Source organism: Melospiza georgiana, chromosome 11 (assembly GCF_028018845.1).
Source record: "Melospiza georgiana isolate bMelGeo1 chromosome 11, bMelGeo1.pri, whole genome shotgun sequence".
In the NCBI taxonomy this organism is placed as follows: domain Eukaryota; kingdom Metazoa; phylum Chordata; class Aves; order Passeriformes; family Passerellidae; genus Melospiza; species Melospiza georgiana.
In genome coordinates this window covers 23,293,370-23,318,710 of record NC_080440.1, presented here as the reverse complement: position 1 = coordinate 23,318,710, position 25,341 = coordinate 23,293,370, and the positions used below count along the sequence as shown (strand labels likewise).

The following is a 25,341-nucleotide window of genomic DNA, read 5'->3' as shown; positions in this document are numbered from 1 at the left end:
GCCTTTCAGCAGACACCAACAATTACTGTCAGCTTAACAGAACTGGGAAGATTCCATGACCAAATATAAAAGAAGAGATAGGAATTGTTGTTGCTGCAACAGGGAGAAGGAATCAAAAGTTGGCTCTGTGACCTGATCTGAGTCAGGATCTCATCTGTTCAAATGTCCCTGTGGAAAAATCTCATAAGAGTGCAGACCTGCGCTTGAGTCCTGTCACCTCCCTGAGGTCAGAGTTCACTAAAATGACCACCCAAATCAGGGGTTTGAAACAAGGAGAGTTGAGAGATTTTCTGAGGAATCATCTGATTGTTAGACCTTGTTTGTAAACCAGCATTATCTTACCCTGCTTTTTATTTGTGTGCTCTGAGATTTATCTTTAAGACAAAGACAATTTGGTTCTTATTCTGGAAAAACTGGTTACAGTATGAAGCTTCAAGATCAATGTGTAATACTGTCAGAATGAATTTGGAAGGGCAGTTTCTTACTCTGGAAGGAATTGGTGCCTATTTGGGAGCACAGACCACGGAAGAAGTGCTGACTCTTCATTCACAAGGTAACCTTAGAAACAAAGCTTAATGCAGCCTCCCTTTATAAATAAGAGGAGTATGCAGGGAAACTCCATTTCCTTCATTGTTCCATTTCAGTGGAGAGGCAAAGATGCTTCTAGAAAGCAATCCAGATTATGCAGGTTAGGCTTCTTCTCTGAATCTCTCTAGGAAATTCCTGTCTTGCTGTTTGTTGACTTCTGAGGGTGTTTGCCAGAGGGAGACCAATATTTGAAGTAGGTGCTTAGGTAATTTGCTGCTGCTCAGATGACAAAGGTGACGCTATTAGGATATACTTCAGGTCAGTGCCTTGTTTGTGGGGTTTTTGATGCTAAGGGTCATCATAATGCAGGTCAGAAAGGATCTCAGGAAGTCATCTAGTGATGAGCAGCCTCCTGTGAAAAGTGTGGTGAGCTTGAGGTCAGAGCAGATTGCTCAGGGCACTGCCTAGGCTAAGTCTTGAAAATCTGCAAGGCTGGAGACTGCACAGCCTGTCTGGGCAACTTGCCCTGTGGTTTCATGGCCCCACCAGTGAAGATGCTTTGCCTTGTGTGCTGAGCCCTTCTTGTTTCAGGGTATGTCTGGTGTCTTGGCTCTCTGTGCTCAGTTACCTTTCTGTGGGTAGTGGAAGGCTGTATTTACAAAGCCTTGGTTCTGCCACTCTGGATGAGCCCCATTCCCTCAGCCTTTCCAGAGCAATTGCTCCTCTCTGACAGTCTGCAACCAGCTCAGCTGTCCTGACACAGGGCTGGAGCCCCAGACAGAGTGCAGTGCTCTGCAGTGCATGTGCTGTGCACTGAGGGGGATCCCTGGCTCTGCTGGCTGTGCTCCTGCTGCTCAGGGTGCCCCAGCTCCTCTTCTGTCTGCTGCATCTTCCAGCTGTGGGTCCCTCTTGGCACACCTGCAGCCTGTGGGGCAGCCAGAGGTCATTCCTGCCCAGGTGCAAGGTTCATTCTATAGCTGTAGAATTCCTCTAGGTTCCTGTTGGCTCATCCCTACGGCTTGTCAGGGAGTTCTGGATAGCAGCCCAGCCCTCAGGTTGGGAGTGTGCTGGGCTGTCCACAGGTCTCATGAAGTCTGTATCACATCTTTGGCTTGTGGTTCTGCTCTCTCCTTTGCTTTCTGGCATAATTCATGTTCCTCTTCATATCTTCAGCCTTTTCACTCACCAGTGGTAAAAAGATGTTCCCTGTGTGTTGCCTCACAGCAACTGAATGTTCAAGGTCTCTTTTCTAATGTTTTGAAAATGAAACTGAACCAATTATCTGTTTCCAGCAGGCACAGTAGTAAATGCTGAGGTGTTCCCAGAGCCAGGGAGCTTTTCCCAAGTGTAGCTTAGGTACTTCTACACTGTCCTGATCATCCCATGGAGTTGTGCTTATGTGAGTCTGTTCTCTTCCAAAAAAGCATTTTTGCAAATTTATTTTGTCAAACACAAGACATTTTTATCTTGCTGCTTCTGTGTTTGTAATGCTACTCAATTTGACAAACATCCCTATAGAATTCATTGCCTTTCCCCTCTTAGTCTTTTCAGAGTGCACAAATAGTGACTTGTGATTTTTGTCAGTGCTGTCACAAACTGAAGGAGTCCTTTTACAACTAGCAAAGAAACTGGGCTCCTCTCAGGTGTAAGCTCTCCAACCTGATTGCCTGCAGGTGTGGGACCCACCCCCATGTTTGCCTTCCAGAATTGATTTTCTGTGTTGTTGCTTGTCTGAAAGGTTTCTCTAGAGGATAAAGGAAATGAGTAACTTCTAATAAGAAATTGGTAAAACATGCTGCTGCTTTTGCTCTAAAATGCTTTGTGTGACACTGAAGGTAAGTTTGAACCACCAACAAACACATGCTCTGTAACTTCCGCTGCAAGTCTGAAGTTTTCCTAGTCCTAGCATGCAGTAAGACTTAGCTTGTATTTTAATGCACACAGGATTAGAAATATTTGTTATGTTTCAGTAGAAGATCTACAATTTTGGATTTCTGGAGAGTTCTGAAATTAATAGCATGATATTTTATTCTTTAATATCAGGAAAGTACTTTTTATTTCACAATTTTCATTTCAGAATTTTGTGTAGCATTGGTCATGATATTCTTAGTTTTGAGGATGTTCTCACATCTGCACTGGATGTCTTTGTAATAGAAGAAAGTCCAAATGTGTGAGATGTCTCTAGGTCTATAAAACATACTTCCGGAAGGTCTCACTTCAGCATTTAAGACTGTGCTCTGGTGAGATCTTGAGGCTGTTTCCAGGCAGCTCAATGGGAGCAGTGTGCCAGGTGAGCCCTTGATAGGCCTCACTTGGGCTTCATACTTGCAGGGCCTTTAGTGCCACAGTGATGTGATGGCAGCTTTGTGTGGTTTATTCAATATTGCCATCATGGAGAACACATAAATCAACGGGAGATTGCTCACTTCTGTCATCCACTGGATTTCCAAGCAGAGATTGCAGGAACACTCAGGGAGCAGTGCAGGCTTTCTGCAAGGGCTCTGCAGAGAGCACATCCAGCATGACACAGCCATGGAATGATTCAGCTGTTTCAGAGATGGGTAATTGTTACACATAGGAGGAAAATGGGAGGTGTTCAGCAGCTGACTTGGATTACCAGGGAGAAGAAAATCTATTCTTCCTTCTGGCAAAATGTGGGCAAAAGTTCATCACCAATATTTGTGACTGTAAACTTACATGTGAGTGTGATCTATATTTAGTATTGTTGTCTATATTCACTAATGTAAACTCAGATTTTAGTATCTGAGTTAGAAATAATTAGCCTGCCACTGACTACACTAAACAAAACTGTTCTTAACTGTCCGCTTTTCACAAGGGCATGGACTAATAAAACATGAGGGAATGGTCTTAACCTGAAGGGGAAGGCAGGTTTAGGTTTGTTATTGGAAAGAAATTCTTGGCTGTGAGGGTGGGCAGGCCCTGGCACAGGGTGCCCAGAGCAGCTGTTGCTGCCCCTGCATCCCTGGCAGTGCCCAAGGCCAGGCTGGACATTGGGGCTGGAGCAGCCTGGGACAGTGGGAGGTGTCCCTGCCATGGCAGGGGTGGAACTGGATGACTAGGGTCCCTTAACCATTCTGTTTCTTGGTTTAATTTAGGCTTCTAAAAGATAGAGCTCATTTCTGGTAGAGAATGGCCAGATATAGAATGTGTATCTTGACATTTGTAAAGAGTAGACATTTGGAGAAGGAAATTAATAAAAATGGGCAAGAATTCCATGGTCTAAATATGAAGAGAGCAGTGTAAGAAATCACATCATAAGTAGATCAGATAAGGGCAGGGAAGAAAATAATCACATATGTTAGACCCCATATAAAATGAAAAGGAGTTGTGGTAAGGGTTTTAAATTTGCAGAGATAAAACTAACAAATTATTAGTCAAAATTTTGCATAAATGTTTCTGACAAGTCTGAATTGCACTATTTTCTAGTAAAGTGTGATCTCTCTGTGTAGAATGCAGTAAAGACTCATAAAGGTTGTTTAAATTTCTTTTGTATCTTAAAAATAGAACTGTTAGTTACCTCTAATAGTAATAGTCACCTCTCAGGTTCTGAATCACTGAATTTTGCAAACAGATTGAAAGATGTTAAAAGCAAAAACCTAGCTGCTCCTATAGGCCCAAGAAGAGTGCTTCAGAATTGTGCAAAGCTTCCAGCCAGAATTTTTAGAAATTGCTCAGGCTTCCTCTAGAATGTAGGACACATGTTTGGAGACCTCATTCCTGTCTGTGTGAGCCTGTGCAGCACTTGGGGTGGGAGCAGAAGCTGCTGATAGTTGAGGAGTTCTTCAGATCCAGCTGGCAGCCCTGCTCCCTGCCTGGAATTCTGCAGAGGTCCAGGATGGCTCCTTGGCCTGAAGCTTCTGTTCCCCACTGAGGATTACACAGGGCACATAGGAGCAGCCATTCCCATAATCATAAGCCAAGTCATCATTTATTTTCAGGAGTAAGCAATTGAATGCTGAGGTGGAAGTCCAGGGTTTCCAATGGGTCTTTTTCATCAATTCTGCTATCACTTTACACTCGGAAAATAAACTCTGTCAAAATATTTCCTGGCATATATATGTGAATGTATGGTGAAGATTATAATGTATGATGAATTAGATGAAGCATTTTGTGCTGAGGGAAACGTGCAAGTAGAAAGCAGTAAAGGAATCAGCGTTGTTGACATTTGTTGTTGGAGCCGGTACTTAACCAGCAGGTTTACATAGAGGTGAGTAGGAATTGTGTGAGTCCCTGTTGAAGGTGACATTTTCCAAGCAGAGTGGAAGGCCCAGAAGTAGCTGGTAGGTGTGGGCACAGGGCAGGGCTGCCAGTGGGGCTCAGCTGTGCCGTGCCCGCTCACGCCGTGTGTGCCCACAGGTACGTGCTCACCAGCTGGTTCTGCCGCCGTGTGACGTGGTGATCAAAGCCGTGGCCGACTACGTCCGCAACATTCAGGACACCTCTGATCTGGATGCCATAGCAAAAGATGTTTTTCAGCATTCGCAGGTAAAGCATAAAGCCAAATGTTGTCTTGTTTTCTTTTTTTAATCAATTTTGCTGTACCTTTGTCTTGAAGAATTGCACTTGATAAAATAGTGATTTGATCAGTTGATAATAGGAATCTCTTGATATTTGCAGTGGCTCAGCTGTCCTCATTTCATGTTTCGTGCTTTCTGAGGGTGAAAATACTGCATTTACCCTCAGTGCTTTAAATTCTTGATAACCAGAGGGGTTTTTAGCCTAGCTGTGTGCACTGCCTTTGAGAATCAGTTGTACATGAAGACTAAATGTTTAAACTTTACCCTTAAATGGGTTGATATAAGATTTCTTGTACTGGAGCAGTGCTGCAGCCCTGGAGGGTCCATAGGCATTAATTCTGAGATATGGTACATTATCTACTGTACGGCCCAGTGCTGACCTGCAGGTGACAAACCTGAATGTGCTTGTGACAGACTTTTTTTATTTTTTTTTAGTCTAGAACAGATGACAAAGTTACTCGGTTTAAGAGAGCAGTTGCTTATTACTCAGCAACTAATAAACCTATGCCATTTCATCCACCACATTACCTAGGTAAGTAATGACAGCAGCCATGCCTTTTGTTTTAACTAAAACCTGGGGTAACCCTAAATCAGAAATTATATTGTTGGCAGCATCTTACAAAAGCGTTTCTATCTTCTGGCAATTCCCATTGACCTGCAAAGATGAGGTTTCAGAAGAAGGTTTTCATAGAATATGTTGTGTTCATGTTCCAGAAGAGACCAACCTGGATTACTTTTCTTCTTGGCTGTTGCAGCATCCATTCTGGCATTGGGGCTCTTGAGAGAATGGTGAACAGCTGAAGTCTGGTGTCCACTCCCATTCATGAGTTGCCATTTCTAGTTATTAAAATATATTTACTATTTCTCACTGGCCTTGCTGGCATGTTTTAGAAATTCCTTTATAGTTTTTTGGTTTTTTTGGTGTAATAACAAACCTGCTCAAATTGCAGCCACACATTGTTGCAGTGTTTCAGATTATTCTCAAGGCTTAAAAATTAAAATGTGTGATCACAGGATTTCCTACTCATGCCCCAGTCTTAACACTAAAATGTCATTTTAGCTGGAATTTTCTAAAAATCTTCAGTTACCATACTAGTAGAGTGACACAGATTTTTCCTGCTCTTGTGGAAGGTGTTGGGGTGTCTTGATTTACTTCCAAAGACATGTATCAAAGGGTTAAGAGGCTACTCTAGGTCAGATATTCAAATGACAAAATGTCAGCATTCTGTATTTGTGTGATGTTGGCAGTGTCTCCATTATGACATGTCTTGGGGTTTATTTTCTTGTAAGCTCCCTTTGATTCCCAGACAAAATAGGAATGTGCAGCAATGAGGGATACAAAGATCTGAAAGAAGGTGAGACACATAAAATACACTTCACAAGCTACAAAGTATTTCTGTTGAAAGGTAAAAATGAATAAAACTGACTTAAAGGCATAGGAGAAAACAGTAGTGCTAACAGAACAAGAATAAATAAACCATAGAAGCAGAAGGACAAACAAGGTAACATTTGTGTCAAATACTGAGTGTTTTCATGAGTGCTTGGGTTTTTTTCTTTTTTTTTTTTCCTTCTCTTTTCCCCTCCTCCCCTGCAATACAGCAGCCAGACCGAATCAGTTTGGTATGCCTGGGATAGTGCCACCATATGTTCCTTCTCAGATGCTTAACATTCCACAGACCTCACTACAAGCAAAACCTGTGGTGAGTACAGCTTCTGCCCTGCTCCTTGGGGAGAGGTCTGCAGTGCTCAGCAAACTGGAATCCAGGTGGGAAAGGTGGAGCCAGCTTTTTCAGTGTGGGCAGTCACTGACTGAATTTTAAACCTGAAACTAAAGTGATGCTACAGCCTCTGGTGGAACAGTTTTTGTGGATGCTCAAGATGGCTGAGTTTTAATGCATACATTTGGAAAAGGCCACTTGATTAAAGAATGTATTTTGTTTCCAAAGCAAAGCCTTAGCTGCCTTCACTCAAGAGAGATCCCTTTATTTTAGGCCCAGCAGATGTCCAGTCAGGGTGGGGCCCAAGGCCAGGGTCCATACCCCTACAGCCTCTCTGAGCCAGCCATCACCTTGGAAACAGGTGGAAAAAGTCTGTCTGAGCAGAACAATTACAGTAACATTCCTCACGAAGGAAAACACACACCATTGTATGAACGGTCTTCTCCAATAAATCCAGCCCAGAGTGGGAGCCCCAATCATGTGGATTCAACCTATTTTCCTGCCTCTTCTACATCTTCGTCCTCTGACAATGATGAAGGCAATGGAGGTGCAGTGAAGTAAGTTTCTCATGAGGATATTCACTTACTCAGCTTCTGTTAAAATGAATTTACTTTCAAAATAGTTTACCTGTATCCTGAAAGTTAGAATCATAGAATTAATCATTGAATACCCTGAGCTGAAAGGAGCCCACAAGTGTCATTGCAGAAATCTGCAAATCAGTGATGTGACAGACCTTAAAAAGATAATTTTGGGTCACTGTGACTGCGGACTGTGCATTGTTCAATCTCATCGCTTTGTTCCTTAAGCAGGAATCCAAAACCAAAAAGTGTTGGGTGTTTTTCCTCTTCTGCCCTTAGGTTTTATTGAGAGAGTGAGGTTTTGGTAAATGTCGTAAACCTTTCCAGTCCTTTCCTTTACTTTGTATAAAAATATTCCTGCTTCACAGCAGAAGTCATTAAAATTTCAGAAGCTATAATCTACAGAACTTCACTGAACTTGTACTGTTTACACATCCTAAATTTGAGCATAAAATGAAAAGGAGTTGTGGTAAGGGTTTTAAATTTGCAAAGATAAAACTATCAAAGTATTAGTCAGAATTTTGCATAAATGTTTCTGACAAGTCTGAAGTTCCAAGACTCCTGCAAATGGACATTTTTAATAGAAAGCATCCCTTAAAATCAGAATATCTTGCCCAAAATTCCAGTCACAGACACCAAGGATTTACTTCACTATCTCTCAAACTGCATTTTAGCATGATGTTTTTCTTTCTGTTGTCCTTCAGCCATGTCAGTGGGAACAAAATAGGCTGGGAAAAGCCAGGAACCCAGTCAGAAGGTCAAACACGTGGAGAGCTGGGAGACCAAACAAAGGTATTTCCTTAAATCCACATTTTATTACTTTGTGTTAAAACTTTCCGGCAGACTTGGAGGAGGATTTTCAATATTGATCCACAGTATTTAGTGCAAACCTGTATGCTTTGTTAGTTACAAAACAACAGCTTTGGAATACAGGAGGAAGTTTTCCAAGGACAATGTAGCATATGCATAAATACAAACATGAAATAGGATGTTTTAGAAAATGCTAGATACAAACCAGGAACAAATCAATAACTTTGTTTGGCCCTTAGCCAACAATCTCACCCTCAGATGTTGCTTTGTGGGCTTCCAGTAGAGCATGTTGGAATTTCAGGAAGGAGTGTGGCAGTCTGAGTGTGCATGGAGTCAGAGTCCATGTCTGTAAGCCACAGTGGAGCAAGCACAGCTCTGACACAGTCAGTGTTAGCCACAGGCACTGCAGGTGCATTAGCACTCAGCTGAGGAATTAAAGGTCCTTTATAATTGCATGGTAGGAATTTCACATAATACTTGTAAAGTAGCTCCATGGGGCCAGTTAGTGTTGCTGTTTAACTCAGTAAAGATGGGCTAGATAGCCCTTGATAAAGATTTATCATTATTAAATTGGAGATTTCAAACCACGTTCAAATCAAGAACATGATGATCTCTATTCCAAGTTTGATCTGTGTTTGGAAAGAACATTCAGAGCATTTGCACTTAATATCTGTGTCTTAATGGTAGAGCTGTACACCAACTTAACTCTGTCAAAAACCCTGATCTTGAGTTAGTTACACTGTGAGCAAGCAGAACATTTTCCCTGTACTTTGGGCACAGGAATTCCAGTAAACTTGGGCTTTTGTGCTTAAAATATCAAGTGGATGATTTCATCCATCAGCAGTTATTATTGCTGCAGACCGTGCCTGTAGCTGTGTCTGCCTGGGATTAGTCACTGTATGCAAATGCTAATTTGACCTATTACATTCCTGTCTCCTCTGCTGGGCTGGGCCCTGTGTGCAGCCCTGTGGCTCTCCCAGCCCCAAGCATCCTTTCACAGAGACAGTCCCTACACTGAGCCAGAGATGAACCAGCACTCACTGAACTTCCCAGGAGATGTATGAACAGGCTGACTTAAATGTATACAGTTTAATGTAGTAATGCTCCTGAGCTTTATGCCTGTTTGTTTTTGATTTTCAAACCACTTTGTCAGCCCTCAGTAGCTGGAGAAGGCAGAAGTGTCTTTTAAGCACAAAAGGAAGGATTGTGAGTATATTTTGTAAATGAACTCATTTCCTGGAGAGGTGAAACAATAATGATTGAGAAAAGAGGTAGTACTTCCTTAAGAAGTTGCCCAGAGAAGCTGCCCCATCCCTGGAAGTGTCCAAGGCCAGGTTGGACAGGGCCCAGAGCAACCTGAGATAGTGGAAGGTGTTCCTGGCCATGGCAGGGTTGGAACAAGATGGTCTCAAAGGTCCCTTCCAGTCTGTGATTCTATGAAGATTTCAAGTGAGTGAGCTATGTGATTTTCTGAAGTGCTGAAAATCCAGCATGGGTCAGGCAGGTAGCAGCAGTGTTGATACTCCTTTCACTTGACTTAAATGTCAAAATTAAATGTCAAAATATCACAGTGTGAATTTTACATGACAAAGATAAGCTCCTCTCATTTGGCTGGAGGCATATTTCTAAAGAAAAGAATCACCCTTTAACTGTGGTGTTTCTTCAGCTTAGGTGTTGGAATATTGATGGAGCAGATGCAGAAGGAGCCTGGGTACTGTAGTCAGGGAAAGCATTGCTGTCATGTGAGGGTTTTGTTTTCTTCCCTGTGTGCCCCCAGTAATTGATAGTTCTGTAAATTTCTCATGGTTCAGAATTGCTGACTTAGACTTGTTGGGGTAGTAGAAGACAGGGGAAAATTCTTTAACCTGACATGGATATAGTTAATACTATAACACAGATTTAATAAAACTGTGTTATAAAAGCATTTGTTATTAAGCATATCGTTTTGGAAACGTTCTGGTTTACAGGTTTTAACCAATTCATCTCTATATTTTCATTTTTATAACTCAAATGAAGTCTATATTACCAACTAAAATACAATCTTTCAGTAACATCCTCTTTGATTGTGTGATTAAAGCATCATCTGAAAAGAAGGTTGCCCTTTGATATTTTGCTATTTTGCTAGAGCCTGTTTTTACTACCTACAGTTTTCTGTAGAAGACTTTTGAAAGTTGTGTGGGGTTTTTTATTGTTTGATTTAGGTTTGAATTTTTTGTGGGTCTGAGGAGAACCACCTGAGTTTGTTTGGGCCTATTTTTTATGTTACATGTTCTGTGGGATTTCATGCTTTGGCCATTTCCATTTCCGCCTTGCTTTTCAAGTCTTAGGAAGCATGTGAACTTCTTTACTGATACCGTGAAAATACTCATACATGATGTATCATCAAGTGGTGAAATTTTGCTCTCAAAAGTTTTTACTGTCACTATGATAATTGATATGCATGAAGCTAACAGGAACTCTTAAGCTAAAACCAGCTTTTGGTTTTGAAGACCAGGATTTTCAGGAATGAACTGCAATTTTTTTTGTTGTATCTGTGAGAAATCAACATAAAGTTTGGAAGGTTTACAGTATATTTTTGTGCATTGTATTTTTCCCATAAGTTTATAAACTGCATTTCTAGAACTGGAATAGAATGCCACTTTAGTTTTCCAGTCAGAAAACTTCAGCATTTTCTCTTACAATCTTCTCAAAGAGCTTTTATGTTAACAAAAACCCAAACAGCCAAAAAAATCAACAGCATTTACCAGGTTTTGAGTTTGGACACTGTATTTTGCATGTTATTTAATTGAACCATGAAATTTCGCCTGTTTTGAGTGGAATTGCAAGCTGAGAAGGCCTATGTTTATGGAAATCTAGATAAATTACATACTATGTGACTCTCAATTAACACATGGAGTTGGGAGTCCATTAGTCCACTTCTGCATTAGGCAGTTAAAATTTTTAGAAAACAGTAATTTTTGCTGCTGTTAATGAATTAAAAGCTTTATCATAATATTTATTTTCTTAGTAATTTGGTTCTACTAGCAAACAATGGCAGAAGGTTTCCTGAAAACCTTGCAGCCAGCTTTGGAGAATACATTCTGCACGCTGCCACAGTGTGATGTGAGGATGTACTGTTTTCATTAGGGGTGAGGGAGGAAGTTTGCTGTTTCTCTTGGTTGGTCTCCTGTTATGTTTCTGGACACATCCAAAGCACTTTATTTTGTGCGTTCTGTTACAGGCAGAAGGTTCCTCTAGTGCTTCTTCAGGAAGTCAGGCAGCTGATGTCAAAGGGAATCAAAGCAGTAATCCACAAATCCCATGCCTGCTGTCTATGCCCACCAGAAACCACATGGATATTACCACCCCTCCATTACCTCCTGTAGCACCTGAAGTATTGCGAGTGGCAGAGCACAGGCACAAGAAGGGGTTAATGTATCCCTACATCTTTCATGTCCTAACCAAGGTATGACATTTTAAAATGAGCTACTGTGAGAAAATGATTCTGTGAAGATAATTGCCCTGGCATTTCTGGCTAGAGTATCAGATTTTAACCTTCTTTTAATGCTCTAACTTCTGGTCACTTTTTAGTTGTTTGAACCTGTTTCCCCCCTGTTTTCTAAGCACTGATATGGTACATTGTACCAGTAAATATGACATGGCTATAGTTAGAAGTGTTTATTTAGAAAATTATTTTTCCCAACTATTTGCAGTTATTTGTATGTATCTCTATGCATGGGTGTATATGTCTGTGTGTGTGTGTTTATGCAGAGTCCATTTCCATCTAAAATTTCCTGCATATGTGCTTTGATGTCTGTGCCAAGTCTTCTCTATTTTCAGTATTCAAAAGTACTGAGATTGTTTTCTCTCCCAGTCTGATCCCTTCCATTACTGGTAGCTGGCCCCTAGAGAAACACAACGGTTCTAAGAAATCCCTTTTGTATCAGCTAGCAAAATGCCACTGTCCCCATGCCTGTTAACTTTTATTCACCTTAAAAATCCTCTTCAGGACAATAAGGACCACAGGCAGATCTGAAATCCATCAAACTAAAAGTTACTGCATCAGGGTTGAGGTTTGGATTTCCTGTTTCCCATTTGTTTATACCATAGCTCGTGTTGCTGTTGTGTTCTTACACTTTTTGGTCAAAGACAAGTGAAGAACAATCAGAAGGTCTGTGAGGACCATTGGTGCCAGTTCTGTTTCACACTTTGCATAGCCAAGTATTCTTAGCATGTTTAAATGCTACTTGATGTTTAATCACAGAATCATTTAGGTTAGAAAAGATCTTCAAGATCATTGAGTAAGATTATCTTGATCTTCAAGATAAACTGTTAACCCAGCACTGCTAAGGCCACCACTGAGCCATGCCCCCACGTGCTGCATCTGCGTGGCTTTTAAATCCTACATGGATGGGGACACCCCCTCTGCCTGAAGCCACTTCCTTTGTCCTGGAAACAGAGCCTGCCCCTGCTGGCTGTGCTCTCCTGTCAGGGAGCTGTGCAGAGCAAGCAGGTCCCTCCTGAGGCTGAGCCCCTTCCCAGCTCCGTTCCCTGCTCTGGACACACTCCAGCCCCTGCAGCTCTTTCTTGTTGTCAGGGGCTCAAAACTGACCCCAGCATGTCCAGCACAGGGGATGGGCACTGCCCTGGCCCTGCTGCCACACCAGTGCTGAGCAGCCCAAGGTGCCCTGGTCCTTCCTACCCACCTGGGCTCCTGTTCAGCCGCTGCCACAGCACCCCAGGGCCTTTGCTGCCCCTCTGGCTCAGCCTGGAGCTGCTGGGGGTCTCTGTGACTCTAGTGCAGAACTCTTGAACCTTGTGGTGGGAGAGACCTTTGACACATAACCTTACATCTAAGGTAATGTTGTCCAGTTAAACCTGACAATCTCCTAATGTAACCACTTCAAGGTGTCACCTTCAGAATTCATTACTGGCATAGTTTAAATAGGGTTTTTTAAAGAGAAAGTAGCACAACGGAGTGTTTTCTTGTCATTGTTAAAAATAAAGGTTGATTTTTGGGGACAGTGCAGTCAGTCATTTTCCAAGAATATCTTAACATGTTTGGATGTGCAGTTATAGAAAACAGTGTTGCTGTTTTGAGGGAAAATGTTGGAAGGTTCTTTCATGCTTTTTTTTTCTTAAAAGGTATAAATGTTAAATTTTTACATACATGTAGAAACCTAGCCTTATTGTAGTAATTCAAACCTAGCCTTATTGTAGCAATTCCCAGGTAGGTGGTTTTTGTCCACGTGTGCTCATGCATTTTTTCTTACAGTGAGTCCCCAATAGTGTTTCAAATCCTGCAGCAAAAAGTCAGACTGGTGCCTTTAGACCACATGAGTATTTTTTAAGATAACTGCCTGAAATCTAGATCAGCTTCAAACGTGCTTTGGCTGTCTAAAAGCACTTTGCTCTATTTCCCTGTGTGCTGTTTTTCCAAGTGCCTGTATTAAAAGAGCAATATTTAGTTAATCCTCACATGTCTAGACAAATATGTGTGTGGTGGAGAAGGAAAAGAAGAAAGCAACAGAACCTGGAGGAAATGAAACAGGCTGGGCTAATCCTTCCCTGAGATCCACATTTGTCTTGACTAGCTGGACGTGTATTAGGGTTGGATTGGGTTGCTGTGCATACCTGAATGCTTCTTGTTCACTGTAACATGTCATATTTCTCTGCTTTCTTTCCTGCCAAAGGGTGAAATCAAAATCGCCGTTTCTATAGAAGATGAAGCCAACAAAGACTTGCCTCCTGCTGCTCTCCTGTATAGGCCAGTGCGTCAGTATGTTTACGGAGTCCTGTTTAGTTTGGCAGAAAGCAGAAAGAAAACTGAAAGGCTTGCTTTTAGAAAGAACAGACTTCCACCAGAATGTACGTACTGCACAACCCATGCTTTATTCCTCTTCCCTTTGCTGTGGTTTCAGAGCCACTTGTACCATGGTGTGAATGGAAATTGTTGCTAAGATCCCCTCAAGGTAGCTGAAGCCAGAGGAATTTCATGCCTGTTGGATGCTGTGGATAAGAGAAAAAGATGTTGCTACTTTGAAATTTTATTTCCTATCATAGTTTAAGAGTTATAAATGTTGCTATTTCTGAGCAAGCTCTGAAGCTTGGTTTTGAATCTTTGCTTAAGCTGCTGCCAGACCTGCAGTGAGTGATGTCAGCTTGTGATGTCATTTCTGTGTATTGCAGAACTGGATTTTAGGAAACTTCTATTCTCTGCACATGTACAAATCTGCCTGCTTTTTTCAAAAATCAGAGGTGCACAGGTTAATTTGCCCTGGCTTCCCAAATGTGTCCCTGAAGGTACCTCAGGGAACTTTGCAAGTATCATGTGTCCTTCAGGTATTGGCATACAAAAACCTAGTTTAATTAAATGCCACAGAAATCAGGGTGTAATGTAACCAAAGGTAGCTCTGGGTGAGGACAGACTAGACTTCTGCAAACAGCCTTGTCAAAAGATCCTTTGATTTGTTCAGAGATACAGATGTTAATCTTCTCATTAATCTGAAAGTTGTCTTTTAAGTCTTCAGTTTCCAGGAATTACTGTCATTTCAGTCCTCGTTCTAGAGTGTTTTTGTTATAATGAATGCATACAAGGAAATGACTGAACTTTGCAGCAGCAGCTTATAAAGGTTACAGGAATGCTGAAGCATTCAGTGCAAGGCAGCAGCAGCACAAGTATTTAAATGTGGGAGTCTCCTGTCACTATGGTAAATTTAAGAATCAGATATTCAGAATGTATGAAATCATCATTCACAGGCTTCATGTGTAAAAGGATAAAAATAACTGTCAGTTGTAAATTTTATGTTCATTCCCTGCCCTCTGCTCTTTCCATTTGTGATTGAGAATGTTTTTGTACGTTTGTAGTGACGATGGTAATCTCCCAATGATGTTTGAAAAGCTGTTTATCTTTGCCAGTTACTTTGTGGGAATCAGTATTTACTATTACAGTATTTAGTATTACTGCTTGAATAATACCTCAGCACACCTACTCACAAACTTTACTTCTTAAGACTCACACAACATGGTGATATTTTGGGTTACAAGGTCATTTCAGGATTAAAACAGTGATTTTATTTGCAGTCATTGTGTATCCTCATGAGAATTCTGTCCTGAAAAGCGTACCAGAGCTGTCTTTTGGTGAAGTGGCTGAGTGCTGGAGGTGTGCTGGAGGTCTGCTTCAGGTTAATCTCATAAACCTAGAATGTTCTCTGTAGGCTACTGGGGAAGCCTATATAATCTCTATTTTCTCTCCATTTATCCTGCTTTCCAGAGTTTACCTCTGGAGGGTAAGCACACTGCTGCTGACTTAGTTTAGTTACAAGAGCTCTGGCAAATCTTGCTGCAGGATGCATTCAGCTACTGACCTACTTCCAGCTTAGGACTGACCAAGCTCTTAAAAAAGCAGAAGCCGATTTGAACATATGCCCAAAAGTTCCTTGCTTGGCTGCAAAGCTGGCACTGCCAGTAAAGATGGATTTGGGCTGCTGTGCAGGTGTGGGGTGTGAAGGGGCTCTGGTGCAGGAGTGCCTTTATTTTGGTTGGCTCTCTTACAAGGCTTGGGCAGTCTGTGCGAGACATAAGGAGAGAACAGTGTCTGAAGCACTGATTAGCCTTCTCTATCTTTTTTGAGCACCCAGACTATAATGAACTGGTGATGCTCATTCACCTCCAGTGTCTACATTATTTTGCTGCTCTCAGAAATGAATATGTTATGAAATGCTGTAATGAAGACAATTAAAAGAAAATCTAGGTATTAAGATATATTAAGAGAATCAATAAATTAGTTTCTGAAGAAATGGAAATAATCTTTAAGATTTATGTAGATAGGTAATGAATATTAATATCTAAAATCTTGTCATCTTTGTTGTACAAACCAAACACTGGCAACTTAATAATAGTTCCTGAATAATTGGCAAGGATATTGTACATGAGGGTTATGGGAAGCTGGGAAAAAGGCATAATAAACTGACACATCAGGATTACTACTAAATATGTAGATGGCAAGATAATGGATCTATCATGAAATGGATGGCTTCTTGACTTTTAAATCATTATTTTTTGTATGAAGTTTAAAAGCCAGTAAGAAACAACAGAAGCAACAGTCAGTGGGGTTCTTCAGTGATCAGTGTCTGTGTACACGGCCTCATCTGTGCTCTCAGAGGACAGGAGCTGCTGGGTCACAGAGTGCCTCATTGTGTTTGGCTGCCAAGGGCACGGTGCTGTCCGTGCTGCCCTTCCCTCCACGGGGTGGAAACCAAGGCTCTCCCTTGCTCTGCTTGTCAAGCCCTGGCCCAGGTTATTGCTGTGTCCTGATAGATCCGTGTGTGTAGTGAAACCATCTGCTCTCTCTGCTCGGTGCAAGGCATGCTTGCACAAGCTGGCAGAGCTCCTGCTTGGATCCCAGGGTTTGTTACTTTGAGGCCAGCCCCAGGTGACCTGCTGTTCCCATCACGGATGTACTCAGCCAAGAGGAAAGCCGTGTCTCTTGGGCAGTAGCCCTCGTGCAAAATCAAGTGTGCTGAGCTCAAGCTGTGCTGTCAGGAAGGATTGTAAGGTTAAAAAATCACAGTAAATGAATAAGACCAGAACCTGGAGCTGTGCTTGGCAACCAGAGCTCTGCTGAGGTGCTCTGGCTGGTGCATTCAGAGTCTGTAATGGCACTCAGGTGTTCATTAAGCAGGTTACTCTTGTGCAGGTTGATGCTGACCCTCTGCTTGGAATCGCCTCAGCATGTCATGAGGACACTGTTGAAAGCAGAGGTCCATAGCTTGTGTGGTGCCTTAGGCCTCAGTGAGCATTCAGACATGCTGATGAGCAGTAGGATGAGGTTTGGTATGCAAACAGTGTAATGTACACCATGGTAATGGGGCTGAACATGCTGATCAAGTAGTAGTCTGTGTAGCTTTCAGGGTAGGCACTGCCCATGTCTCAGTGGAAGTCTCCATATGTGATTCTGTCAGCTGAGGATGCAGGGAGTTTGGCAGCAGTCTCAGTGGAGATTTTTCAAAGGTTTAAGGAATGCCCTGGAAAAATTAGTGGATATGGACAGCTACTGGATCCATCTGTTAGGTTAAATGCTAATTTTTGGTGGACAGTGCTAGAGTTGCTTGTTAGTGGATTCAGCTGCAATTCCTCATCCCCATCACTCAGAGAGGAAACTCTATTCCAGCCCACTAGATTGACCTTTGTGTTAAACCTTTCCATAAGAAGCATGGTTACCTGCACCCAGCTGTGGGTCCTCAGCACAGGGCATGCATCTGCAGGAGCAAGTCCAGAGAAGGCTATGAAGGTGTTCTGAGGGCTGGAACACTTCTGCTGTGGAGACACTCTGGGAGGACTCTTTAGCCTGGAGAAGACAAGGCTTCAGGGAGAATTGGAGCCCTTTCCAGTACCTAAAGGGACTCCAAGAGAGCTGCAGGTGGACTTGGGACAAGGGCTTGGAGTGACAGGACAAGGGGAATTGCTTCCTGAGGGCAATTATGGAATATTGGGAAGAAATTCTTCCTTGTGAGAGTGGTGAGGCCCCAGCACAGGTCATCCTGCCACAGTGGGGGATGGAACAAGGTGGGCTTTAAGGTCTGTTCCCACTCTAGCCATTCTAGTGATCTTGTATATTATTATTTAACACAACATAGAAGGCAGTATGCATCTCTAGTGTAACCTTTGTAGCATGTGGCTGAATGAAAGGCTGAGGTATTCTTCCTGTGACCTTCTTGTCACAGGGCTGTGGAAGTTTTCATCCACAGATGAAAAGCTTTGAACCGTATTTGAATGTTGAAATGTAAGGTAGAAAACATAGACATGAAACATTCTGTTCTTATAAGCTTAAGAAGTGTGTTCAGTATAAGTGAAAGATACACTGGGAAAACACTGGTGGTGTGTACAGCTTTGCTTCTGATATCTAAAGCAATTACAGAACAGTTTGAAAGCAGACATAAAAGACATACTTTTATTTGTATTTGCTGTTCTGGGCCTAAGCAAGCAGAGAAACCCAGAGAGATGAGTGTGCACTAGGGCAGGGTAGCTGGGCTGGCTGTTAGAGCCCATCTTTAGAGTGTGGGGGTGCATAAAACCTGGAAGCAACCAAAATAGAACATGATTTTATAGTGAGGTGACCAACTAAATATGTCAATGTTTATTTGCGTTGCTGTGCGTGGTTTTGTAAAACTGCCCTGAGCTCTGTGAAGAGTAACTAATGCTAGGCTGGGTTTGTTCATGAAAAGCAGGAGAGCTCTTTGGGGTGTTCTGGAGCTTTGCTCTGTAATCCTGACCATCACCTCTGCTGTGGTTTGCCTGCCCTTGGCTATAGACTCACATATTAGGTTGCTGCCCCATTGCTTTGTAGCCGTCAGGCCTGTGCTGGCACCAGTGGGATGTATTCCCCAGGCTGTATCCAGTGGATTTCCAGTAGAGTGAAGAGGTCTGGGCTCCCTCAGGGAATCCCCCTGGGCTGTAACCTGAACCTGCACTAACAAGTTCCTTGAGCCTTTCCACACTGCATAACTGGCTCGGAGTTGGCAGGGTGCAGGCACACTGTGAACTGTGTCAGGCTCGGGTTGCTTCAAGGCCAAAGGTATAGTGTCTCAGCCTTTACTTGAACTTGTCTTCTGTTCTGGTTGTCTTCAGCTGATGCAGATGAGAGGGAGATTAGGCACAAAACCACTAACCTCTTCATAGAAAGCAGTGCAATAAATGGGAAGGTTTAATATAAAGTAGTGTTTTGTAAAATGTTTAGGGAGAACTCCGCACTTGCCTATATTTGAGATCTCATTCCATTGCGGTAGCTGAACAGCTGCAGACAAGTATAATAATACCAGGTTTAAATATAATTCAAATAGAATCACTATGATTGTATTGTTCTTAAAAGACCACCTCTGGAATAGGTTTCTGATCATACACAAGTGTTGTCAAATGTGACAGTATGATCACAGACAGATATGACACAGATATTTAAGGAGAAAATTGCACTTTTAAGTTAAAATCATAGAATGGTTTAGATTGGAAGGGACCTTAAGCACCATCCATTTCCAATCCTGCTATGGGCAGACGCACATTCCAGTAGACCAGGTTGCTTTCAAGCCCTGTCCACCCTGGCATCGAACACTTCCAGGGGAAATTGTGCTGTTTGTTTTAGAAAAATGTGTGTATTCCCTCTATGTTGTATATTCATTTGAAAATATTAGCATGACATTCCTAGTGTATGCATGTCTGTATACACCTCATTTATAAGTGATCACAATTAAAAGTATTTCATGCAGGGTTTAAATTACCTGTTTGGCAGTGTAATCCAGCACACTACTGCAGTCTTGAAGTGATGCTTTTTCAATCAAAATCTCTTGCATGTGAAGGTTGACATAAATGCCGGAATATGAAATACTAAGGCTGATTTCTTTCTGTTGTTGCCATCCTGCAGTTTCACCGGTGATAATTAAGGAATGGGCTGCTTACAAAGGCAAATCTCCTCAGACCCCTGAGCTGGTGGAAGCCCTCGCCTTCAGGGAGTGGACCTGCCCAAACCTGAAGAAGCTGTGGCTGGGCAAAGCTGTGGAAGACAAGAACCGACGTATGAGGGCGTTCCTGGCCTGTATGCGATCAGACACACCAGCAATGCTCAACCCAACTAATGTGCCCACTCATCTTATGGTGCTCTGCTGTGTGCTGAGGTTAGTGTCACCTCCAGGGCCATCAGAACCGGGGTAAGGTTTTACTCTGGGATCTCTAGAAAGTGCTGATTCATATTTGCAGCCTCACTGGGGGAGCGGGTTTGGTTGTAGAAAAGCATGTGTGTAGTTCTTTATCAGTCTCTAAAGGATTGAGGGGAAGATAAAAAAGGTCTTGTGTTGCAAAGAGGTTTTATCATTTGAATTAGTTTTACCTTAGTGTACTCAAGACTTCAGCTCAATAAAAATAAACAACTTTTGGGGCCTCAGAGGGTTCTGTGGGTAAAGTTGCACAACAAAAGCTTCCAGATTTCCAAAGAAAAAGTCGTAAGTTCCAAAATCCTGAACTATTAAATTTTCACATTGAAAATTGACAGAGGAATTGGGAGATGCTTACATTTGGGGTAATTATTTAAGACAATTAGCTTATAGTTCTTTCAGAATCCAAGGTAAGCATCTTAAACATGGTAAAATTTAAGCCATTTTTGAGAATGATAAATGTAAATTTGTCTTTGGTTCTATTGAACCTCATCTTGCCTTTTGAGCACTGTTTCTCCTTATAGGCTACTTGGTATGCAAAACAAGTGGTATCTTAGAGCTGCTCTTTTCCCTGCCCAGCATGTTTCTGTGCTGTGCCGTGTCCCTGTGTGTGTGCCCTGTGTGTGTGCCCTGGTGGTTTCTGACGGGGCCGTGCTTCCCTCCAGGTACATGGTGCAGTGGCCGGGGGTGCGCATTCTGCGCCGCCAGGAACTCGATGCTTTCCTTGCCCAGGCGTTGTCTCCAAAGCTCTATGAACCTGACCAGCTTCAGGAACTCAAGGTAATTCTTAACTAGGACTTAGATAATTGAGGAGATTTGTTTACAGCTGATGCGGGAATTAACTGTAGTGGCTGATCTGTAGGTGCCTCGCTAAAAGCCTGTACTTTCCAAAATATTAGTCATAGCAGCTTAAAGTGTTGCAGAGATGGCTGCAATGGTCTGCAATGTCCATTTTCCAAACACAACACAATGCATCAAAATCACAGTGTGGGTTGGGTTGGGAGAGACCTTAAATAAGGCCCATCTCATTCCACTCCCTGACATGGGCAGGGACACCTTCCACTATTCCAAGTTGCTCCAAGCCCCATCTAACCTGGCCTGGAACACTTCCAGAGATGTTGAGCCCATAGCCTAAATGACATCTAGGTGTATAGATTTTGGCAAAGGTATCTATTGTAGAGTCACCAAGTCTCACTTCTCTCTTAAGATCTGATGCACAGGGAAAGAAACTCCAGTGTGAAAATCACTGTTCTTAGAGACCTAAGAAAGGAATTCCCAGAGAAAATATTCTTGCCATTCCAGCACAAACCAAAAGGCCACTAATAGCAGATAATGTTTTGATTTAGTATTGTTTTTTAAAATTTTTCAATCATACATAAAGTAATGTGGATTACTTCCATAAGATATATTGGTTAGCTGGAAGATGCAGTAATTCCCTCAGGGTTGTTACTGTCCTCACAGGAAGGAGTTTGTGAAGTCAGACGTAAAGAGCAGTTGAAATTGATTGAACCCAGCCATGTATCTGCAAAATGAGCAGTAGAGTCTTTGGGCTCTTAAAGGTTGCTTATGCATAAGGAAGGTGGTAATGGAGTTTAATTTTAAAATTTAATACTAAGGTCTTGAAAATGTTCCCAAGCAAGGGCTGATATTTTGGGAAGTATTTCAGAGAACACCAGGAGTGGTATTTTCTTATGCTAGAGCTAAAAATACATTTGCTGCAAGCAAATCCTTTTTGCTTTGACCACTGCCTATTATTCACTGTTTAGTTCTACCTTAGTGTCCCTATCCTACATCCTAAGTAAAGCTGTTGTGTGCATACCCACTACTTTTTTATTCAGATATCTTGAAGTGTTCTTAAAGCAAAATCTTGAATCAAACTAATAGAAAATCCATTATAAAGGAGTTGAGAAAGAAATGTGTTACATGGGAAGAAAAATGGAATTTTGCGTTGAGCTCATTCCTGAGATGTTCTGCCACACGTCTAAGAAGCGCTTAATTATTTGGAATAAAATTTTCAATTAAGTTTCCTAATGCTAATTTCCTGTAAGTGTCTTTAGAAATAGTTTCCTGCACTTTGTGTTGAGAAAATAGGGGTTTGTGTTTATCTCTGGTCTCCAGAGCAGGTGGATGGGACAACAGCTTTTCTGAAGATGGCAGCTCTGCATGCACAAGTGTGAGGTTCTGGTGCATTCTTCTGCTCAAACCTGTGAAAGTCTGGATGACCTTTTAAAATCCCTCTGTTTGCAAGAGTTTTGAAAAGAAAGTAACTATTGGAATAACTTTGAATTCTATCTCACTGTGATCTTACCGTATTTACTCTGTTTTAAACAGATTGAGAATCTGGATCCCCGTGGAATCCAGCTGTCTGCTCTCTTTATGAGCGGTGTGGACATGGCTCTTTTTGCCAACGACGCCTGCGGACAGCCCATTCCCTGGGAGCACTGCTGTCCCTGGATGTATTTTGATGGGAAATTATTCCAGACCAAGCTCATCAAAGCAAGCCGGGAGAAAGTTCCGCTCATCGACCTCTGTGATGGTCAGGTGTGTAGTTGGCAGGGTGATGGAGTGTCCCATGTGTGCCTGGCTTGTCATTTACCACATGTGTCACCTCTGCTTTAAAAGGCAAATATGAGGGGAATGGCTAATGGGTGGGTTTTGCTGTTTAGTTCCTGATTTCTTGATGAGTAGGATGGCTTTTGGGTAGATTTGGAAGAAGAGGCATCAAGTTGAATTTGATTTTTTTTTTTCTCTCTGAAAACGGAAACACTGATACGATGAATGGCCAAGTTGGAAACTCTGCTCATTTGTTCAAGTCCCACCTTTTTGGGTCAGACTGTCCAAAATACTAAACTGCACTGGGTTTGTAGTGAAAGAAAATTGGTGTTTTCTAACTGACTTCACAGATTGTAAAGTCATTCCTGGGGTCCTCAGCTCAAAATCTTTTCACATTTCTTACAATCGTCTTAAAATACGAACGAAGGCCTTTTTTGTGTTATCCAAATCATGCGAAGTTACTATCTACCTGTAAAACCAGGAAACTGATAAAACAGTTTACTGAATAACCCAAACTTTTTTAACTTTTTGAAAGATATGAAATTGTATCCCTTCTTTTTTTGTGAATTGAGGGAAGCTGATCCCAAGTTTGCTTTTGATGGTGGCTGTGGTCCCTTCTCAGGGTTATAACCCTCCAGGCATGCTTCAGCCTTTATGCACAGACTCTGGGTTGCAGTCCAGGTCTAGGACGATGATTCTCTCTCTACTTCTGTATTATTTTGGGTTTTCCTTTGAATTTGTTATGTAAATGTAGCTTTATACAATTGAAATGAGAATTTTAATGTCCCTCTGTGACCTTCTCTTTATTCCTAGGCTGAGCAGGCAGCCAAGGTTGAAAAGATGCGTCAGAGCATCCTAGAAGGATTAAATTTCTCCAGGCAGAACCATCCTCTCCCTTTCCCACCTCCACCTGCCATGCCTTTCTATCCAGCTTCTATGTATCCTCGACACTTTGGGCCAGTCCCACCACCTCAGGGCAGGGGGAGAGGCTTTGCTGGTAAGTGATGGGACAGCGGTGCCACACGTCACCATACCTTGCACATTGCCAAAACTGCCAGGTCTGCTCAGTTTCATAGGGAAAATACAGAAAAGCAAGTGGTGGGCTTGTGTTGGCATGTGCCTGCCACTGTGTTTTGGGGTTGCTTTTATTAGCCCAGTGATATGGAATGTGCTGTATTGCTACATATTTTCATCAGGATTTTAGTAGCTGTGCCAGATCAAAATATTTTTACTGTTTTTGTAGAATTAGAAAAAAGAGGAATAGATTGACACTGGGCAATATGAAAAAACTTTTGTTTGCACAGTAAATTGGTTCAAAACATTTATAAATTATCAGACACAGTTTAACTGTCAGGGCTAAAGACAACCTTTCCCCCTCCCCACTCCTCTGTGTTTTGCTGCAGTCATATAGCTATTGGCACCCTCAAGTGTAAATACTGACATAAACATTGCAGGCTGTTCCTAGAATTGCTCACTTCCTCAAAATCTCTCCGTTCCAAGGCCCAGAGGTGTAGAGATACTGGCCACAGGCATTTCAGGGGTGCCATGACTGTAGCTACCAATGCTCACTGCCAAAAAGTTGTCACAAGCCTTTACCGTGCCACAGAAGTTGGGATCCCATTCCGAGCCCCAGGGCCTGCCCTTTGGGTCAGAGCTCCCTGCTGGCTGGGACAGCAGGATGCCTCTGGCCAGGGCTCCCTCGGCGGTGCTGCAGTGTTGCCTGCAGGAGCCCGGCCCACGGGAGTGCGGCCCTCCCACCTGCCTCTGCAAGGCTGGAAGGAGGCAGCAACCTCTCTGCTGGGGCTTTCCCAGTTGCCTGGCCCCCTCACAGCTTTTCCCCTGTCTTTCTTTACCCTGGGTCTAACAGGAGTCTATGGCTTTGGAGGCCCTTATGGGGAAACAGTAGCCACAGGCACTTACCGGGCCTTCCGGGTGGCGGCAGCGGCAGGACACTCCGGAGCCTTCTCTGGCAATGACAGCAACAGGACTAGCAAGTTTCAGGGCGGTAATTATACCCAAACCCCTTTTCTTAGAGCTTCTGGCAACGGCTTCCTCCACTGTACGGGTTGGTCTGAGGCTTTCCTTCTGACTCCCTGTCTCCTTAACTGTCTCAGCTTCCCTCTCTAGAGCCTGCCCGGCTGCTGTCCGCTCTGCTCCCATCCCTGCCGCAAGCCCCCAGGCTCCTCGTGCCAGAAACCTCTTCCAAACACAGGAGAGCTCAAACCCAGCAGGCAGCCTGTCTCCCACTGGCCAAGAGGGCATCTGTAACCCACTGGCCTCTGTATTAACAGGGATTTTCCAAAATCTGGGGACAGTTATGTTTTTTGCAAAGACCTAGCATAGAAATGACTGTCTTTGGTATTACTGCTGAGCCCTTCTTTGCTGGCATCAGTGCTGGTGTGGACACAGGAGTGGGATTTACTTCCCTACCTGTGTGCCCACTGCTTACTTCCTGTATGTGAGATGATGGAAGCTTGTTGAGGGTAAATTTTTCCCACATATTTAGCTGTTGTTTCTGGCCTCTGAGCTTTTATTCTAAGAGCAAACATACCTCTAGTGCCTCATGTGTGGATAACTCTGGCCCTGCAAACCATCTGCATTTGGAGCTGAAGGACTTGCACAGGGAATTAGGAACCTTCTGGATGTAAGCAGTAGTATAGTTCCCAGCCTATAACATTTGGAGACTAATTACGGCTGCATAAATGCTGTGGTTTGTAACCCTTTTGGTGCTGATGGTCTTACCAGTAACATCTTGCTCAGTTCACATACCTGGATTTCTTGAAATACATGTTATGCCCCAGAGCTGATTTAGTATAAAGACATGAGCAACTTGAACAGAAGATGTAGTTGCATCTTAGACAACTGTAACTTCAGCTGCCTTCTTTGAGGGGAAATGATAAACACACCTTTTAAACCAGATCTGTTTGAATGGTAC

At 42.6% G+C, this 25,341-nt stretch overlaps 1 protein-coding gene across 3 annotated transcripts in view; it reads left to right on the top strand.

The window, feature by feature from the left end:
- Positions 1-25,341, top strand: part of FAM120A (family with sequence similarity 120 member A) — a 47,296-nt gene that overhangs the window by 13,458 nt on the left and 8,497 nt on the right. Inside the window, exons 4-15 of one of the 3 annotated variants that reach the window (XM_058031679.1) lie at positions 4,906-5,034; positions 5,502-5,598; positions 6,669-6,766; positions 7,058-7,341; positions 8,067-8,154; positions 11,393-11,617; positions 13,845-14,019; positions 19,568-19,817; positions 20,519-20,633; positions 22,185-22,394; positions 23,220-23,403; positions 24,274-24,411. In XM_058031679.1, coding sequence (XP_057887662.1) covers positions 4,906-5,034; positions 5,502-5,598; positions 6,669-6,766; positions 7,058-7,341; positions 8,067-8,154; positions 11,393-11,617; positions 13,845-14,019; positions 19,568-19,817; positions 20,519-20,633; positions 22,185-22,394; positions 23,220-23,403; positions 24,274-24,411 — 1,993 coding nt within the window. Of the gene's footprint in view, positions 1-4,905; positions 5,035-5,501; positions 5,599-6,665; positions 6,767-7,057; positions 7,342-8,066; positions 8,155-11,392; positions 11,618-13,844; positions 14,020-19,567; positions 19,818-20,518; positions 20,634-22,184; positions 22,395-23,219; positions 23,404-24,273; positions 24,412-25,341 lie in introns of all 3 variants that reach the window. The other 2 variants (XM_058031678.1, XM_058031680.1) reach the window with 2 other exon arrangements.